Below are 20,530 nucleotides of genomic sequence, written 5' to 3' on the forward strand. Positions count from 1 at the left end.
CTGCAGAGCTCCGCCCCACAGAAATGGGACTGTGCCGCACTCCAGGAACAGTCTGAGACCCTTCTGAGTGAGCCCGGTCCTTTCGAGGCCATGAGGGGCTGGAGGCTGTCAAGAATGGTTCGCTGCAGCTACCGCATTTGGACAGACTGTAGCCCACTTACAGAAAATTAATGGCAGAAGGTACAGTCTTTTCACCCCATTCCGTAAGTCCCTGGATCCACGTGGACAAGATAATACTGGAGACTCACTTCTACTCGGGCAGCCCTCCCCGTGCGCGCACTCAACACCAGCTGAGCACCAGGTGTGTGGCTGTGAACTAGGTCTGCTCCATGTTCCCTGCAAGCACTCGGGATACAGTAACTTCTCATGAAGACAGAAGCTACTTACTTAGACCGCAGATGCCCAGCTCCCAGTCTCTAGGTCCCTGACCAGATCCTCAGGGCCAGAAGCAAGGCCCTTCCGCCCCAGCCAAGCTCAGGAGGAACGTGACTCAAACGGATGACTTCTAAGAACTGTCTTCCTTTTGATGAATCTGTCTTTTCAAACCCACCCACTCCCTGGCGCCATGCTCAGCATGCTTATCTCTCATCTTTTCTGCACGGCTCCTTGACCCAGAGGAGAGATTTCTTTCTACTGAGGGGCAAAGCAATGGAAGGGCAAGGGTGACCAGCTGCTTAAGATTTTCAGCAGTTTTATTTTTATACTCTCAGTTGAAGCCAACAACAAATACACACACACACACACACACACGAGATATATAGATAGATATATTCAAATCATTAAACATATGTATTTCTCATTGATAGGGCTCATTTTAGAACTAACCTTCCAATAACAAAATAATAATGAGGATCATAATAATTTCCCCCCTATAGCAAGTGTGACAAAATGACAAAAGAACTCTTAATTCTGGGGCTTTATTTTAATTTTTTTTTCTTTTTAAGATGCTACATAGTCAAACAGAACTGGATTGGTCTTTTATGGCATAAAATTAATTTACAGTCAAACTCTCAATCGCCACTTGACGATTATCTGAAGAGCCTCCCCACCCCCCGGCCCCACCCCGCTGGCTCCGTCTGCCGCCCCAGTCCGAGCGAGGGCCACGCAGGAAAGGTCAGGACCAGGCTAGGGGCACGTGTGCTGGAAGTATGCGTGGTGGCGGAGGGGCACTGAAGGAACAAAACGGAAGATCAGCTAGTCTTCGCCATTCAAAAGGGTAACAGAGTTGACTGTTGCTACTGAGAACTTCCCTCTCTGACGGTTGTTACTTATTTACACAGAGAAACACCTCCTGGCAGCTATTCTCCAACATTCAGACAAACCACACCTCCACATGTACGTAGAGCCCAGAACCTGCGGAGAGACAGGAGCCCGCGGCTCTCCAGCAGCAGTGCCGGCCTCACCCCCTGGCATTAGGCCACAGCATTAATTATAATCTGTGGCAATAAGGAAACATGAGATGAGATACATTAAATAAGTTAAATATGCATTAAACATCTCTGAGTAACAATTCAATCTCACTACATGAACGGACAGTAATTTAGCTTGGTCCCTTTAAGAGAACAAAGCATTGACTTTCATTTCCAAAGTGTTGGGTCAGTCGCTGAGCACCGCCTTCCGCCCCCGATGGGCAGACCCGACACCGCCACAGCACAACGCCGCTGGCTTCCGACCTCGCTCATCGGTCCCAAGGAACCGGCGGCCAGGCCCAGGGCAGACCATGGAGCAGCAGGCCGGGGGTGAGTGGGCAGGGGGGGTGCTACGTGGAGGGGACGGCCCTCCCCGCCACACTGGGCTCCGCTCCCCAAGGGCCAGCACCAACAGGCAGGAAGAGGGTCTTGTTCTGAGAGGTAATCAACCCAGCCACATGTACCAAGGCTACAAATGTCTAAAGTGACACAACATGCCATTACGATTTAATCACGGTTTCCCTTGTCATTAATAAAGACCATTCTTTTCCCCCCAATCATTTACTATACATTTTTCACTTTCTAAAAGATTGTTACGTTATAATTGTGTGTGTGTGTGTGTGTGTGTGTGCACGCGTGTGCACGCGCAGGGAAGGGGTAATTTAAAGGCAAGACCTGTGAGATGTCATCACACATTAACTTCTTTTTACACATGGTTATGATAAATTCAAACCCCATGGTATGGCGGGCCCATCAATCCAGCGTGCCGCCCTTTGCCTGCCGCCCCTACAAGGCGATCTTCCCTACGATCACGCCAACGATGAAGAACAAAACCACCAGCGCGAGCAGCCGGGCGCTGAGGCCCTCGTCCTTCCCGGCCGCGGCTACCACAGGAACAGGGTTGTTGCTCTGCGCTGTCTTCCTCATCCGAAGCCCATCTTCTTCCTACGGGAGCAAGCGCACATTTCAAAGACAACCCAAGGCACCAGAAGGAGAAGTCAACTGTCCAGCTTTATCAGTGTGGGCTTGTAAGCAGACTTGAATCAAATAGTGTGGGCCAGCCTCCTCATTTTTCAAAGGGAGAAACTGAATCCCACGGAGAAGGTACCGGCTTGAGGCCACTGAGAAAACACTGCCAGAAGCCCCTCTTTGCCTTCACCCACGCACACGATGCTGCTAGCCACCTTTTCATACCACCCATCTAAGCAGGCGGGCCTCGGTTCCCCATCACTTACAGAAAAAAAGCCCCTGAGAGTGTCAGCCAGGCCCTTTGCACCCTGGGACCACCCACCTCTCTAGCCATGCCTCCCGGCCGCTCTCCTACATCAGACTCCAACCCGCTCTGTCTTCCTTCCCTCTACTGAGCAGGCTTCCCTAACCAAGGCACAGGTTTTGAAATGATAGACACTTCCCAAAGCGCAAATATAAAAATCACAAGAAACTACGAAGTGGGGGGCCCTGAAGCTTTCAAATGCAGAGCTCTGTATTGATGAGTTACATGCAGACTGCTGGATAGAAGACATGATATGTGGCATATTAAAATGTCACTGAATCTGACAGAGGCATCTCCAATATTTTCTACTTAATGCACGGAATAGAAACTTCTTCCTCCTTTACTGATCCCAAGGCCAAGTCCACACTCCTCAACAGGGCATGCAGCAAGGCCTCTCTACTTGGGCTCAGGTGCATCTCTGGCTAATTGCAAAATCTACTCATCCCCAAACTAGCCAGTCCTGGAGACAACAGGCAGCTAGTTCATCGAGCTGAGTCTCCGCGGCATTTGTGGTCATCTCTGTGGGGCCACTCATCACTCGGGTCGTCAGTATTTGCGACCCCAGCGACCCTGGTCAGCAGGGAGCTCTTCCATGGCTGGGATAGCTCATGCTTGCACCCACAGTGCCGGGTACATGGGAGGGCCTCAGAAAATGTGTTGGCCGAAGGAAAGAATGAAACAACACAAAACAAGAAATCAGTGTTTGGCAGGATAAAGAATCTTCTAACGTCAAGATTGGTCTGATAATATTTTAAAGATATTCTGCTCATGGGGCATGGCCAATATCGCTGCACAGTGATAAATGACTGGTGTTATTCGATTAACTTCAAAAAAAAAAATGGGCACAGCAAAATACAGCATTTATTTTATTGGGTTTATATAGAAGCTATTTCTACCTATTTATCACTTTAAATGGCACAGGACTCTGTTTCTGAAGAGAAATACGCTCAAGGAGAAGCTTTAGGCATATCTTAGATTTTTAGCCAAAAAGTAAAATGCCAGCTTCATAATTTACTCCATACTGAAAGAAGTTACTGAAGGAGGCAAATCAAGACTACTGCAAAGAAAGAAGATGATGCCATTCTCCAGACAGTCAGTTCTCCGGTACCTACGGCACTGTCGGGATAAAAGAAGTCATCGACTGAACGGTATGTATTTACTGTGTGTGTCTGGTGCTGTGGTGGTTAAAGAGTGGATGCCAAGGGCGGGTGAGTGGCATGATCGAGAAGGGACTAGACCGGTCTCAGATTTCAGCTGCAACAGAAGTTCCTATGACCAGATGTTCAGAAACATTCTCATCAAGACCTTGTCTGAAACACACAGACTTTTAGAGCTGGAAGGGCCTTAGGTATGTTTTGCGAGTGGAGGCCCAGGAGACGCTGGGACCACGACAGACTCCGAGCTACTCGAGCGGGAGCAGGCACTTGCACAGCTCAGGCCGCCGAGGCCAAACGAGGTGCGCCCCGCCTCCCTTCACCACCCAGCGCAGCCCGGCCTTCTACACCAGGGCCAGCCACCTCGTCAACACCCACAAGCTGGAGACTCAGGCTCCTCCTTCTACAATCTCCCCTGTCTACTACGACAACTTTCCATCTCCAATCTCATCACCGTGTGAACAGTGTGAGGAGACCCTACTGCCCAGACCCACCTAGAATCTTCAAAAATGACAATTATGCCTATATTAAAAGAGTACCTATTTACCCTCCTAAAGAAAGATTTTCACCCACTGGGGATGGAGTAGGGTTATAACCACTGCTGTTTTGTGTTTAGTCTCAGAGTCTGTCTTCGGTTGACACTAACGGGAGGGCGAGAGAGGCTTGGTTTCCTCACAAGAGGACGAGAGTCTGCAGGCTGAGGCAGGAGAATGGAATGGATGTGGACTCTGAGGCACAAAGCCTGGGTTCAGTTCTCACTGGAAGTGTGACCTCAGGCAAGTCACTTAACCCCTCTGTTTCTCAGTCTCCTCCATCTGTAAACTGGGGATGGTAACAATCCCTACTTCATAGAAGGTTTAGAAGATTGAAGAAATTATAACATGTCAAGTACAAGGGAACAAGAATTTAAATAGCTGAGAAACTTCTGCTCAGGGACACTGGATAATTAGGGGGTAGGGGGGAATGTGTCAGAGCTCTTTTGAGAACCTGATGAAAGCCACAGAAATTTCTCCCTAGGGAAAGGATGTGTAAATACAAAACGATTCTACAAACGCAGGGATGTGTCAACTTCCCCACCCAAGATCACAGTGGAAAAGTCCCTGTTTTCTGTAGACTATCAGGAAATAAAACACCACTGGGGCGCCAGGCTGGCTCAGTCGGGAGAGCATGTGACTCTTAATCGTGGGGTTGTGAGTCCGAGCCCCACGTTGGGCATGAGGTTACTTAAATAAAATCTTAAAGGAAACAAAAGAAGATGCATTACCTTGAACTGCTTGTTCTCCTCCCGGAGCCTCTGCACTTCTCCCTGCAGCCTCTTACACTCTTCCATCACCTTCTTAACTTCAGTGTCATCCAAAGAAGAACTCAGAGCTTTAGACACCGTTGGTGTTTCTGTCTTTGATGCAGTTGTGGGTATAATTTTATTTATTTCTACATCATGCTGTTCAGAAATAAATGAAAGCCCAAGTGTCACCAACTATGTAATAAAGGACTTTTTTATGCAAAGTAAAGTAGTTCTCAGCAAACACCACATGTGGTAGCGTTTCATCCACACTGTAAAATGTCACATTTATTTTAAAAATGGATCACTTTATCTAGTATCTTAATAATCTAAAGCAACTGGGCCCCAGAAATTATGGATAAGGACAAATAATGAAGTTCGGCTGAGACTAATACTTCAAAGGAAGAGAAAAAGGGCTGTGCATACTGCACTATCAAATTCCTGCCATGCAAAAATTAGCATATCGTAATCGTGCAAGCTCAGGAGTTATTAGCCACAAATTACTGTCACCAGGAAGACCTCAACATCCCCAGGATGGGCCCGGACGGGGGAGGTGGGAAGTCAGGGAGGACGTTACACACAGAGCGATTTATTTCACGAACTCAGGACTTCGAAGCTGGGTTGAAGGTGAAACTAGCTCAGTGTCTGCAATATTTCAATCGAGGGAAGCTGCACATCCCCCACTTCCCTGCCGAGACAGTTATGATAGTCTCTGGAGAGTGACTGGGGAGGAGCCGGTACCAGGGAGGGCATGGAGGTGGTCAGGTGTGCTGGGGATCACTGCCCTAGGGGTTCTGTGCAGCACACCGAAAACGACCGACTCTCCCTTTTGCACTCTCGAGCTCGACCCTTCATTTTCCAGGTGAGAAGAGGGGAGCCCTGCAAAGGGAAGGCCCCCATCTACAAAGCTCGTACAGCACAGAGCCAGGAGCAGAACACAGGTCTCACAAGTTCCCAAACCGACCTTCCCGGGACAAAATGTGCAATGGGAAGAGACAAACATCAACAACAACAAAAAACCCACTACCCACTCCAAGAAATAGGGTAACGATGGCGGTCAGTCGCTGAGCAGGGAGAAACTACTAAGAAGCGGTGGCAGAGATCAACAGCGTTCCTGCAGACCGCTACGGACAATGTTCACGGAATGTGGGCGTTTCGATTTCCCAACTCCAGCTATTAACAGCCAGGGTAGTAGAATATTCTGCAAGGTGTTTTTTAATACAATTTAAGTTCTTCTAAGTTGAAGGAAGGTCCAAATCAGCATTTCAGATAGAGTATGCTCTCCCAACTGGTCACGAGCAAGGGCCATGAGAGGTCTGTCCCTTGGTTTCATGGAGGAAAGCGAGCTGACAGCTTGGAGGCAGCTAGTCCTTTCCCTCACCCCCTCAGGCAGCACAGGGGGCAACTCCCAACAGGAGGCAATTCCGCCCCCACCAGCGCACACTGGGCAATGTCTGGAGACATTTTTGGTTGTCACACAAGAGGGGTGATGACTGGTATCTAGTGAGGAGAGGCCAGGGATGCTGCTAAACATCCTACACGGCCCAGAACAGCCCCCATGGCAGAGAATGATCCAGCCCTGATGTTAATAGTGCTGAGGCTGAGAAACCCTAATCTAAAAGCAGGTCTGACTAAAGAGGCAGGAGGGTTAAGGGGGTGGTGAGGTGGTGTTAGGGGAAAGTGCAGACAGGGAGACCTAAGACAGCAGTCTGTGAAACAACAGAACCCGAGAGCTTACCACCTGTCCATCAAGCACCATGATAAACGGCAAATTATTCCCTGTTGTAGACTTACCCACTCTTTACAGCAACCTATAACTTTGCCAAGTCAAAGAAGCTCTTTAGGATTTATGACATTCCAACAGTTGCACTTTTCAAGAAAAAAAATTGTTTCAATTAGTTGTCTTTCTGCAAGTCTCTCAAAGGCTGATTTCATGAAGGCCCACTTATTTGTTGACTTCAGCTTATTTTTTTCATCAGACTTCAGAAGAAGGAAAATAATTTGCCAACTTAAATCTTGGTTTTGCAGGAGATGGTATGCAAATGAGTATCAGCTTGCAACATTCAATTATTGTTAACTATAAACATACTTACTGGTTTATCATTTTCTGCTGGCAATTCAAACACACATCTAAGTTTTGAATCCATAAGGTCTTCCGGTTTTGCCTCCTTCCACTAAAACAATTTAAATTTAATAATCAGGATATTATAAAGCTGCTGGAAGAATAATTTTCTTCCTATAACTGACAATTTCAAAAAAATATTCTTAATGAGAAAGCCCTGATGTATATCAAATAAAGAACTTACGTCTGCTAAGATTTCAATATTTTTAACATGACAAGATTAAATACACTAGCTTTCCTGAATATTTATTACACTTCACAAATCCCAGTCCTGCAGCCTGATTCCTCCAAGTCAACCAATGCTGCTCCAGTTGCTAGTCTGTGGGAAGCACATGGAACAGAGACAACCACTGCTGAAGGAAGAGGAATTTTCTAAATTATGTCTGAGCGGTCAGAGGTAACTTTGGCTCTCCTTAGGAAAATAAAATTTACTTTGCAGGGTACATCCTTCTTAAAGTAAGCGTATAGTACCTGGGAGTGGTTTTAGAACCACGCTGCCAACTACCAATGGGGCACATTTATGAGCAAGCCATTGTCTGGGCTGACCCCCACTCCCTCCAGCCCACTGGTGGGGACGACTTCCTGGCTAAATCCATGCTCTGGGATGATGTACTCCCGGCTTAATCCTCCTCCTTTGGGCAGTGGAGGGCAGGAATCCCAGGGTATGCTGAGAACTGCAGACCAGCGTAGCAAGAAGGTTACAATACGGAAAAAAGAACAAACTCTCCACCCTCGCCCCAGGACCATGCAGGAGGCAGCTAGCGCAACACAAGTACCAAGAGCCAAAAATAGGAAACAATCTATATGTCGAACAACAGGAACTGCCAAATAAATCATGGCAGATCCATTCAGTGGAACAGCATGCCATTCAAATGATACTGAAGAGTACACAGAGAAAATTCACAGAATCGTAAGTGAAGAAGCTACAGGCAGTAGTCTAGTCTGTTCCTCTGTACACACACACACACACACACGAGCGTACGTGTGCCTGAGTGCGTGTGTCAAAAGAGCATCAAGCAAGGATCATCACTGGACACTCAAACCACCAGGTGAGACTGCTGATGAGCAGGATATTCACATGATCTCCAAGCATCGGGATTACTCAAGAGTATCACAGATTACCTATTAACCACAAGGGGCAATTGTGCCCTGACACTGGGAGTTGGCACTCACCATCGTAACCAAGTAATCCAACTTAGCATCACCAATAGAGGGACGACCCAGTATGAAATGCCTTCTGATATGATGCATACAATGACATTACTTATGGAATATTCTTGCCAAAAAACATTTAACCTTAATTTAATCATGAGGAAATAAACGGACAATCCCAGAACTGGCCTGGACTCAAAAAATTCAAAGTCACGAAAAACAAAAAAGGTTGAGGGTACTGGACTCTACTAGAGTAACAACAACTAACGGCCATTTTGGAGCAATTGGAAAATGCTGCATATAGGTTTCTCTGTTAGATAACATGATTGGATTAATGTCAACTTTCTCAGCTATAAGGACAGTGCTGTGACTATGTGAGACACTGTCCTTGTTCTGAAGCGTGTAGGAGTGGAGTGTCATGAAGTCTGCGTCTTACAGTCAAGTGGTTCGGCAAAAAAAAGAAAGTTTATAACAGAAATGAAGCCAATGTGGCAGAGTGTTAAACGGTGAATCTAGGTAAAGGTTATAGGAGTAGTCACTGTACAATTTTTTTCCTCTTTCTGTATATCAAAATACAAAAAATATAGTTTAAAATAAAGAAATAGCACAAAGCTCTCCATAACAGTGGTTAGGTCTAGGGTAAATAAATTACAGGTCACTTTTAGTTTTATTTTTGCTTATTTGTGTATTTCCAAAATTTCCTACAATGTACATTCATATAAAAAAAATTTAAGTGTTACAAAAATTATCATAAAAGGGGGTGAAATTCACGTTTATTGTATATCGAGGGCCCGGACCACAAGAGCCCTCAGATACAACAGCTCCGGACACTGTGCCAGGTGCTCGACACACACAGCACGCTGAATCCCACAACAATGTGTGACCTAGGTTTTTATCCCGCTTTTACAGGTGACCCAATCCTACGGAGAGTTAATGAAAACTGCCCAAGGCCACAACGTTAGTACAAAGCAGAGCTCAGCCCCGCGCCCGAGACGCCCAAGCCCATGCTCTTGTCACTAAGCCATGCAGCAAAAGCCAAGCGAACACATTCTTAGATATTCCAAATTTTGTATTTGCCATACATTTCCTTGCTCACACAAATTAACATGAAGTATATATCATATTCTGGGAAATAAAAGAAAAAGTAGTAAATGCCTCAATAATCATTCTTATGAAAGGGGAAGGCTGCCTATTATCACTCATCTCTCTCCAACCTCAAAATATCCAGCTTACCCTCATCTCCTGCCCCAAACTTGAACATCCGCAAAGATGGTCATTTATGCTTTTCCAAGACTAACAGAAAAGGCTGAGTGGTGACACTGGAACGTGAAGGGAAGCTGTGCATAGAAAGCCCTTCACATAAAACTTTTGAAAGAGAAAAACCATAGTGCTTCATGAGCCACGGCTGACTCCCGTCTGCAGGTGCTCCTTGGGGGACCCATCTCCCAGCTTGGGCTGGCAAGCTGGAAAGTGATGTGGGTGTTGAGGGAGCCCCACCTTCTTTTTCCCATCTGTGAGCTCAAGCACTGGCCAGTCTGTCCTAGCTGGGGCTGTGCACGGTAAGGTTTATCTGTACATTGTGATTCCCGCAGACAACAGAATGCCCGCTGATTTATTCAAATGCAGAAAATCCTTACTTTAAGGAGAATTTCCATTATAATCTTTTCCCAGAAAAACCAATAATATAGTATCACTTATTCATTTTATAAAAACAAAGTTACCTTATCTTTACCAAAATTAGAGACAGAGTTAAACATGTATTTAAGCGGGGGGGGGGGGGAAATGAGGGAAACAAGGGAGGGGAAAAAAAAAATCAAGCTTACCAGAACCAAGCAGAAAAACAAACCCTCAAGCGTTGGAGGACATTTAAGTATTCCACTCTCTCACATCCCTCTGGGTTCTTGGGGCAGGGGGTGTGTGTGCAAGGAGACATGGTAAGAGACATTCCCTAGACTAAGAAGGACCCTTTTCTATGGGGGATAGAAGGGGGGTTTAAAGGAAGGGAATCCTCAAACCATTCAAGACACAATCCATCAGAACAAGGAACTGCTGAAGCAAACTGAGATATAAAAGTCAGAAAAGAATAGTATTCTGGAAAGTTACATTAAATGTTAAAATCAATTAAGAAAAACCATAAAGGTAGTCAAAGTACAAACCTCCTTGAAAACACCATTCCCCTTTAAAAACAATTTTGACACATTTTGAAATGCATGCACCCAAAATTCTGTACCTAATCATTTTTTTTTAATTACTAAAAAAAAGTAAGAAGCATTCAGTACTTACTACTGCTTCCATATCAGAAGTGTCAGTCGGAGCAAACATAGACTGAACCATAAACTTGTGTTTACTTTTCTCATTGGGGTCATAATCGAAAGGCTGTAACATCACTGAGAAAGAAAATATTTCATTAGGAGGGTCAGAGCTTGGTTACCAGCAGCCATTTGTTATGTTAAAACTCGTATCTCGGTTGTACAGCAGTTTACCAGGACTCTCATCGGAGCCTTACACCGCCCCAGGTGAGGCCAGCAGGGCAAGTGCCCAGCATCTTCTCCGCTTTTCAGGTCTCAAACCTGAGATCCTGAGAAGCTGGGGGACTTGCCTAAAGTCAAACAGCAGACAGTGGCAGAGCTGGGACCTGGGCTTAGGATGCAGGTCTTCTGACTCCTAGCGCCCCGACCTTTCACGACCGCCCACCTGACAGAGGTCGGCTGCAGGTCCTACAGGCAGGTAAACCAGGCGCAAATACCATCTGCCTTCTTGCTCAAGACAACAGAGCGAAATGATCTCTTCAGAAATAAACTAGAATAATCCAAGACATGTGACGGTTTCATTTTAGCTTTTCTTTGTCCATTTCCCATACCAAGGTATTCAAGTGTTGCTTCAAATACAATTTTGCCAATGCAATGTTAGGAAATTTTCACAACCAGCACGCTCACAGCATGGGAAAAACACCACCAGTGTACAAACCACCTCTCCTCCCCAAGAACCTAGAGGAATCGCACATAAAGCCTCCCTTCCTCCCCAAGAACCTAGAGGAATCGCACATAAAGCCTCCCTTCCTCCCCAAGAACCTAGAGGAATCTCACATAAAGCCTCCCTTCCTCCCCAAGAACCTAGAGGAATCGCACATAAAGCCTCCCTTCCTCCCCAAGAACCTAGAGGAATCGCACATAAAGGCTCTCTCGGACAAGTCACGCCCACCACACTGAGTAGGTGCCTCCCCGTTCCTACCGGCTTCCTTAGTACCCACCACCCTTGTTAAACGGCGGCTGCTTTAAGATACGCGATGTGCTGCAAGGCTCTGGCTAAACCACACACCTGGTTAAGTTCCCTGACACACACCTTTCTCACACACAGGAAAAGCCTCCTACAGTCCTGACCACGAGAAGCGCTAACACGGATTCGGCACCTCCCATGAGCCAGAAACCTGGCCCTGTACGTTAGGTCTAGTATTACCTCATTTAAACTTTAAGAGGTAGGTACTGCTACGGAGGTTATTTTAACGCCTGTTTTCAGGTGAGCAAACTGGAGCACAGAAAGGTTAATAACTAAGTTGCCCGACGTCACACCACGAAGGGGAGGGGTGCTCAACTGCAGAGGGCCCACCACAAAGGACTGACTCCCTGTCCTGTACCAGTTAGAGTGCTGTCCTTCTCCACCAGCACCTTTCCTGCAGGGCACTCAATCAGGGTTCTCTGGCCTCTCAGCCCCATCTTGTGGCTTCCTCTAAAGCTTCGCCATCAACTACCCCCTGCAGCAGATAAAGGGCACATGTCCTAAACTGCAGTTTGTCCTAAACCTTAGTTCACATATGAAGAATCTGGGGCTAAACAAAAGTGAAGTGACTTGCTCAAAGTCACAGTGTCAGGAAGCAGCAAAACTTCAACAAAGAGCCAAGTGCAGCCCAGCACCCTTCGGCCACACTGACCACTCCAATAGGAGACAGATTCACACTCTGTGAATTCACACTCCCCATCACATCGTATAAAAGCAAACATGATAGAGAACAGAAATGCAAATATCCCTGCCACCCATCTTGGGGATGCAGAGTTCCCTTGACCTTCAGGACAGAGAAAGTCTACTGAAATCTAACACCACACAGATTTCAATGTTTCGGTATACACAGTCACCCACGCAGTTCTGCTGCCCACACCACCCATCTGACACGCTCTGAGCTACAGGGGACATTACTGGGAGACTTCTTCAGGACAAAAATCAATAAATCTACAAAACTTTCTTAAATTCGGGGCTTATATGGGGCACCTGGGTAGCTCAGTCGGTTGAGCATCCAACTCTTGATTTAGCTCAGGTCATGATCTCAGGGTCGTCAGATCGAGCCCCATGTCGGGCTCCATGCTCATGGCGGAGTCTGCTTTGCTCTCCCTCTGCCCCTCCCCCCACCACACACAAGCTCTCTAAAATAAATAAATAAATCTTTAAAAAGAAAAAACTGGGGGCTTATCCACACATGACATCAAGTCTGGATACCAATAGTGATATTCTGAGTACCCAAAATCCAAAGTGTGACCGTCAGCAGAGAGAACAATAGGTCATTTAAAACTCAAGGCCACTCTAATTGGAATTTTACCCTTACAGGTGCAGAGACACGGTTCCCTCCCAAAAAAGCAGTTCTTGCTGGTGGCTTTGGACCTGGAACGCAACTATTGCCCCTTCTGGCACCAAGTTGGCAAGAGCTCTTCTGTGGACAGACCTGGGGCATCGTTACACACATGGGCTTGACATTTAACCCTGGGAACAAATGAGCAGACCAGCAGGTCAGCCCCACAGACTCTTCTTCTGAAAGCTAAGCTCCCATCATGCTTTGTCCACCTCCAGGAATGCAACACGGAAAATGCACATAATAAACGAGGGGGCCAATGCCTTTGCTTGTACTATGATCTTTCTTGGACAGAGACTGCCAACCTTTTTTGAAGTTAGGCCACAGTGTTCAAACTACTGTCTGATTAGTGTTCATTTTTTTTTTTTTTTAAGATTTTATTTATTTGAGAGGGTGAGAGAGCAAGCATGAGCGGGCAGGAGGGGAGCAGAGAAGGAGAAGCAGACTCCCATGGAACAGGGAGCCGGACATGGGGCCCAATCCCAGGATCCTGGGATCAGACCTGAGCCGAAGGCAGACGCCCAACCGACTGGGCCAGCCAGGTACCCCTGGATTAATGTTCATTTTTTAAAAATTAATGTGAATTAGGTTTTGAGAATTTCAGATTTCACTTGGCTGTGACAAAATCATGCCCTGGTATTTTTTTAGCATGGGAAAGAAGAAAACTTTGTCCTAGACTACACTCAGATCTGCAGCAGCACATAAGCTCTAGGTTAAAAACTGCCTCATCCTTGAGATTTTATTTTTCCAGCCATGAACGGCCCCCTATAGTCCTCCACCATGGAGAGCTATGAGGCTGAATCAGAATTATCTGTAAAGAGTCCCCAGTGCTCAGGAGATGGCAGTAATCAGAAGACACTGCTAATTTTCAGAGTTGGCTCTTTAGCACAAACTACATTGGGTCACACAGACAACCGACAGGTCCAGAGAACCTAAGATCCCTCCACCCACAAACAGCCTCAGAAAGGTCTGCTGTTCCCCTTGCATCCTTCCCCTCCCCCCTTCCTTGAAGCAGCACAAGTGAGAAAAAAAGAGTCAAGAGGCCTTCCTGTGGATTCCAGGCATGCGCTAAGGCAAAACTGACCCTTTCCATCTCTCCACCCTAGCCGAGTCTCCCAGTCCCCAGCACCTTCCCAACGCCCCAGGAAGGAAAGGAAAAGGACCTCAGCGGTGCTACTATGTCCTAGGCACCACGAAGGCACACTCTCATTGCATCATCCCGTCCAGTCTCGCAACAGTCCACCAGAGAAGGCCGGGCTCACCGGGCTCATTCAGACCCCGTAGCCAACAGATTAAAAGATGGAGCCAGAGCTCCACACTGGCTTTGCTTCCAGAGTCAGATTCCACACCCAGGTTCTCAAAGCACTATCCGTGGAGCCCACAGGTCCCCCAGGAGGTGATCCATAAAGTCGACAGCGTGGGCACAGTAACACCAAGACATCCTGTCCCTCCGCCGGGGCCGAGCTCCGCAGTGACGGCTGGTGCAAAGCCAAGAGTAAGACCAGCAGCGCCTCAGCACAGGCCAGCAGCGGCTCCCACACGGCAGGGGCTCCGTGTCAGGCGTCACCACACACTTGCAGCTTTTTTTAAAAGGCCGTTTTCACTTAATAATATCCTGGAGGAAGCAATAAAAAGGATTCATTTTACTAAATTTCAACCCTTGACAACACATCGTAACACTCTGTAGGAGGAAATGCACACACACGTGAAGTGCTCTGCTGTCTTGGGAAACGGCTGTATCATGTTTAGATTGTGAGCTGAACCAGAAGCCTTCTCATGGAACACCAGTTACTAGAAAGAACAATCGACAGAAAAACAATGGTTATGCAGACCTGGGTATATGGCAGATATCTGCTCAAAAATGAATCAACTGTGCCTGTCACCTCAAGGAAGACAACTTATAGTAGTTGTTGCCAATGATAAAATCCAAGCTTTCTACCAAAAGGAGACTCTTGGAAAACATCTATCTGACATCAAGAGCCCAGTTTCCCAAATACTTGAAGACTTTTCTGATGAGATCAGTGATTTTTTTGATATTGCGTCATGAAATATGTCAACATTTGGAAGATCTGCATAACTCAGCTAACATACAGTATTACAAAACCCATTCAAAGTGCAAAAGAGACCAATGCATTTTAGTGAAACAAAGTTCAAATAGTATACTGTCATGGTTTCAAGATTCCACATTGTACTAAACTTTAAGAAAAGTGCCACTTGTCAAGTTTTGGTGTAGTATCAAAGTATAATGTCCACAATTACCTGAAAAGGATACTGAAAACACTCTTCCTTTCCCCAACCACATATGTGTGGCAAAAATGGCTTCCCTTCATATACCTTCATCAAAACAACACATTGTAACAGACTAAATAAATGCAAAAGCACAAAAAGAGAATCAAGCCTATCTTCTATTAAGCCAGACAATAAAGAGATTTGCAAAACATGTCGAATAATGCCAGTCTTCTCACTGAATTTTTGAAGTTATTTTTCATTAAAAATGTCACTGTTAGGGGCGCCTGGGTGGCTCAGTCGTTGAGCGTCTGCCTACGGCTCAGGTCATGATCCCAGGGTCCTGGGAACGAGCCCCACATCGGGCTCCCTGCTCGGCGGGAAGCCTGCTTCTCCCGCCCCCTCTCCCCCTGCTTGTGTTCCCTTTCTCGCTGTGTCTCTCTCTGTCAAATAAATAAATAAAATCTTAAAAAAAAAAAAAAAAGTCACTGTTAGCATGTAATTGACTTATTAATGTTATTAAGTGAATTAATACTCTTTAAATTTCTCACTTTAACTTACAGCATGATAAATATTAATATAACCTCCAAATGAATAGGCTCTTTGGGTCTACAATTTCGAGGAGTGTAAAGGGGTCTTGAGACCAAAAGGCTGAGAGCCCTGTTATTCTAAACAAGCTGCCTCACATGCCCCTCTCCTAGAGGAAAACGACCCAGTTAAACAATTCGAGGGAAGGCATCGGTGGCTTTGTGCAGTGCCTCTTGAGAGAAAGTGCAGTTTAAAAGAGAAAGCGACTGGAGTGCCCGGCTGGCTCAGTCGGTGGATGGAGCGTGCAACTCTTGATCTCCGGGTTGTAAGTTTGAGCCCCATGTTGGGTATAGAGATTACTTAAAAATAAAATCTTTAAATAGGTAAACAAATAAAAGAGAAAGCAACTCATACAAACCAAGCCATGAGTTCCAGCATGCATCCAGGCCTTGGGTAGAGACAGAAGCACGCATGCAGGAACGCACGCGTATCCACCACAGAAAGGGGTCTGGGGTTCCCTGTGCTCCTCTAACCAAACCACCTAGCAGCTGCCTGCTCCACCTCTGCAGACGGGCGCTGACACCCACGGGCACCGCTGGATGTCACAGGGGTCAGGAGCACAACTCCAGGCCTAGAGAGCTTCCTACCTACCAAGCTGCCACCGTGTAGATCAGGAAGAACAGCTAAAAGTTATCACTTACATTTAGACCTTTGAGTTCAACAAGAATGTAAAAACACAAAGAAGTGGGTATCAGCAGCAATCAAATCACCCTACAAGAACACTGCAGACAGCCAGAGCAGGGACTTGTGAAATATAGACAACCATGAGGCTGGCAAGTTGAAAATGTGAAACTGGGAGTGAAAATCATGGCCTGCTGGTGAACTTCCAGGAAGCTCAGGGTATTAGGTGGCCTCGGCCCTTCCCCCACAGCAGCCACTCTCCCTCCACTTGCAGCAGCAAGTGCAGAAGGTGTCTGCCACCCATCAGCTCCCCTTTCCTTGGGGGCTCCCAACCGGCAAGCAAGAATGAAGAAGTCAAGTGGCCACCCAGACCCTGAGAGCCTTCAGAAACCCTCGCTATGCCTCAGTAGCCACATCCTGCTTAACACTGCCCCCAACTCATGTCGAAAAGTTTGTATTTCTCAGCTGCTATCATCTCATGTCCAATTCAATTTGCTAAACCCTATTAGCTGGAGCTTTATGAGAACATGACAGAAGAAGTGTTGTTAATCGTTTGTTCTGTCAGCTCCATACATGCAAATTGTGACAGAGATTATGTACTTTTTTCCGTGACAGGCTATAAAAGAGCTTCCCATTAACTTAATTTATTTCACTTGAATATCAGAGACACTGATGATAAAACCCTCTTAAACGAACCATCTATCCTACTTTTAAAATGTATCTGCTGATACTACATTAAGAAGAAGCTGGTTACCAGGAGACCGCTCCCCATCACCAGCATTAATGCTTCGTGATACAATGTCTGCTGTGTCACAGACTGCAGAAGTGGGGTCCTGTCAGGGAAGGGCCTTCAGGGGTCATAAAACAGTGGGTCAGTAAGATCAGACTTCCTTCAGAAGAGAAGAAATGCAGAATATATGTTACTAAACACACACACACCCCCCTCAGAGAAATGATGACCTCACTAAACGCAGCACAGCAGCCTCCTAGGAGAACCCACGAAAGTTACACATCACTTTCATCTGCATCATAATGTGAACAGAGCAAATGAATGATAGTCTCACAAGCAGCATGGCACATGCTTCATTATTTTTTTTAATCTCAGGATCTTACCTTCGAGATGTCTCTCTCCTCGTTTTACATGGCCACAATCACAGCTCAGGCCCCCACTGACGTCTAGATTTCTGCAACTAGGAGCTCTTCTCCCTTCCTCCCAGTGTGTCTCCCATCAAATCACCCTGCACAGCTCCTATAACCCCTGTCAATTTAATCTTCCCGACACACCCTATTCACTATTACCATATTCCTCAGACCAAAACCCTCCTACAAAAAAACCCTATTTCCCAAGTAAAAGACAATCAGTGCAACTCTTCCCAGTCTCCTCAGCTTTCCCGGTACTGACCCATAACAGGTACACACATCTGTTGGCCACACTCCCACTCACAGCGTGTTCTGTCATTACCAAAGTCTCTTATCATCATGTCGGTCCTACCTGGCACGTCTCTTTTGGTCTTCTTGCCCTACTCACATCTCAATATACCAACCTTCCAGAACTTAACCCACCAATCTGACTTGGTAACAGGGGAGTCTCAGGGTTCAGCATGCATCAGAATCACCTGGAGTTCTTGTTAAAACACAGGTGGTGGGACCCCACCCACCTCCAGAGTTTCTGATTCAAACAGATCTGGGGTGGGGCTGAGAACGTGTATTTCTAACAGGATCCTGATTCTACCAGCCCAGGAACCACACCTGGAGAACGCGTATTCAGTATTTCACCTAACACTGTGGCCCCTACCAGAATGCTATCTCACACCCTCATTCTTCTTTGGGGACCTTATTCTACTAGTGGACACTGTTGACTGAGATGCCTAAGCTCCTTGCCACATGTTTGCCCTTCTACCCAATTTGACTGAGACCAGGACTTCATGTTTTGATAGCTCACATTCTGGATACTAGTTTTTCATTGGTTGACAGGTGTGTACCTTCTTCCCTTCCAACATTCAAAGCACTCCTGAATCATGCTCCCTCTAAAAATCTCCTTGGGGCAACACAAAGAGAGGAAGCCTTCTTTCACTCGCAACCATCTGGCTTCCCTTCTGTCCTGCCTCCCGGAGCTACTCTCTCCTACCCGTGGGTTCAGACAGCAGTTTCCAATCTTCGCATCACAACTGTCCCCTCTTTCTCCTTTTTGATCGCCTGTGTGCCACCAAAAGGCTATTCTCTACCAAACTGCATTGATGGTGTAGTAATGTAGTTCCTGCTCTACTTTTTTAAGCTAATCAGAAACAAGCCAGAGCCTGATCAGCTTAAAAGACCAGTATTACCACAATGAGGTGAAATAATTCTAGCCAAAAGCAAAGCAACTCAGAATTGTAGACTGTGTACCCTTATCATGAGTAAATTTATTACTTCCTTTAGGATTCTCAAAATGTTGAAAACATAACTGCTTTCCGGGACTCTGCCTATTCAGGGTCCTATGGATGGAATGACAAATCCAGCAGGCAAATAATTTTATCTACTTATAAGTAAGTTAACATTGAATTATCTTTGTGTTCTCTATAGGATTTTCCAATTCAGTACAGCCCATCGTAGATAACAAACTCCTCATTGTCTGGTTGACTTATTTGTGCAGAGACTAGTACAAATGTACCTCAGTGTCACTGGAAGATGAGATGTGCCAGATGCACAGCACTGACCAAAGAACAGGCCTCATTCACTCTTTTTTATAAACATTTTTAAAAACATACATCTTTTTTAAAAAACTCCAACATACTTTCCTGTTTTCTATAATACTTTATAATGGAATACAATATAGCCTTTTTCTGATTAACTCTTGGGATTATGAACACCCATTATATTCTAGCTTAGAAAGACCTACAAGCCATGGCTCTTGGGACTGATCAACTAGAATATGGAGAACTGTCTGCCCTGAGGCTTAAGTCATTCCAGTCCCCTGCTGTTATTTCTGAACCCTCTCCCCTACTCACCCTTTGGGATATTCCTGTCCAGTCCTTCACTGTGGCTACCTCCCAAAGCCCTTTCACTTCGTTCTGGCCTATAATGGGCCAGACTCCAGGACAAGGCTAACAGTCTAAAGTAAGAGAAGGGGCACCTGGCTGACTCACTCGGTGGAGTGTGTGACTCTTGATCTCAGGTTGTAAGTTCAAGCCCCATTTTGGGTATAGAGATTACTTAAAAATAAAATGTTTAAAAAATTTTTTAAAAATAGGGCACCTGGTTAAGCGTATGCTTTCAGCTCATTTCATGATCCCTGGGTCCTGGGATCAAGTTGAGCCCTGGGGTCCCTGCTCAGTGGGTAGCCTCTTCCCCTCTGCCCCTCCCCCCACATGTGATCACGTGCTTTTTCTCAAAAATAAATAAAATCTTTAAAAAAAACTTAAAAATTTAAAAAATAAAGCAAGAGTAAACAAGAGAGTCAAGATGAAGAGCTCAAGTGTTTAAATATGCAAGAAACTGGGGCACCTGGGTGGCTCAGTCGGTTAAGGGTCTGCCTACAGCTTAGGTCATTATCTCAGGGTCCTGGGATTGAGCCCCATGTCAGGCTCTCTGCTCAGCTGGGAGTCTGCTTCTCCCTCTCACTCTCCCTCTGTGCCCTTTCTCTCTCTCTCTATCAAATAAATAAATGAAATCTTTAAAAATAAATAAATAAATATGCAAGAAACTATAATGAGTGAAAAGAACATAACTCTTGGCTTGTCCAAAGTTGAACTTAATTTCTGCTCCTCAGTGACTGCAGAAAGCTGAAGTTACTGTCCACTAAGTGAGGTGTTCAGTGTACCTGATAAGTCATCCTGATCATGATCTTTGAAAATGTAAAGAATAGGGGCGCCTGGGTGTCTCAGTTGGTTAAGCATCTGCCTTTGGGTTGGGTCATGATCCCAGAGTCCTGGGATCGAAGCCCAGGTGGGGCTTCCTGCTCAGTGGGAGAGTCTGCTTCTCCCTCTCCCTCTGCTGCTCCCCCTGCTTCTGCTCTCCCGCTTGCGAGCTCTCACTCTCAAATAAATAAAATCTTAAAAAAAAAAAAGATTGATTTATTTGAGAGAGAGAGAAGCAGACTCCCCACT

The 20,530-nt window shown here is 45.9% G+C and overlaps 1 protein-coding gene across 1 annotated transcript in view; it reads right to left on the bottom strand.

Annotated features, from left to right (window-relative positions):
• Positions 1-898: 898 nt before the first annotated feature.
• Positions 899-20,530, bottom strand: part of VAPB (VAMP associated protein B and C) — a 52,051-nt gene continuing 32,419 nt past the window's right edge. Inside the window, exons 3-6 of the mRNA XM_032387531.1 lie at positions 10,676-10,779; positions 7,212-7,292; positions 5,101-5,277; positions 899-2,354 (exon numbers count right to left, since the gene is read on the bottom strand). Of these exons, the coding sequence (XP_032243422.1) occupies positions 2,196-2,354; positions 5,101-5,277; positions 7,212-7,292; positions 10,676-10,779 (521 nt within the window). The 3' untranslated portion in view covers positions 899-2,195. The remainder of the gene's footprint in view (positions 2,355-5,100; positions 5,278-7,211; positions 7,293-10,675; positions 10,780-20,530) is intronic.

Source organism: Phoca vitulina, unplaced genomic scaffold (genome assembly GCF_004348235.1).
Source record: "Phoca vitulina isolate PV1807 unplaced genomic scaffold, GSC_HSeal_1.0 scaffold50, whole genome shotgun sequence".
In the NCBI taxonomy this organism is placed as follows: domain Eukaryota; kingdom Metazoa; phylum Chordata; class Mammalia; order Carnivora; family Phocidae; genus Phoca; species Phoca vitulina.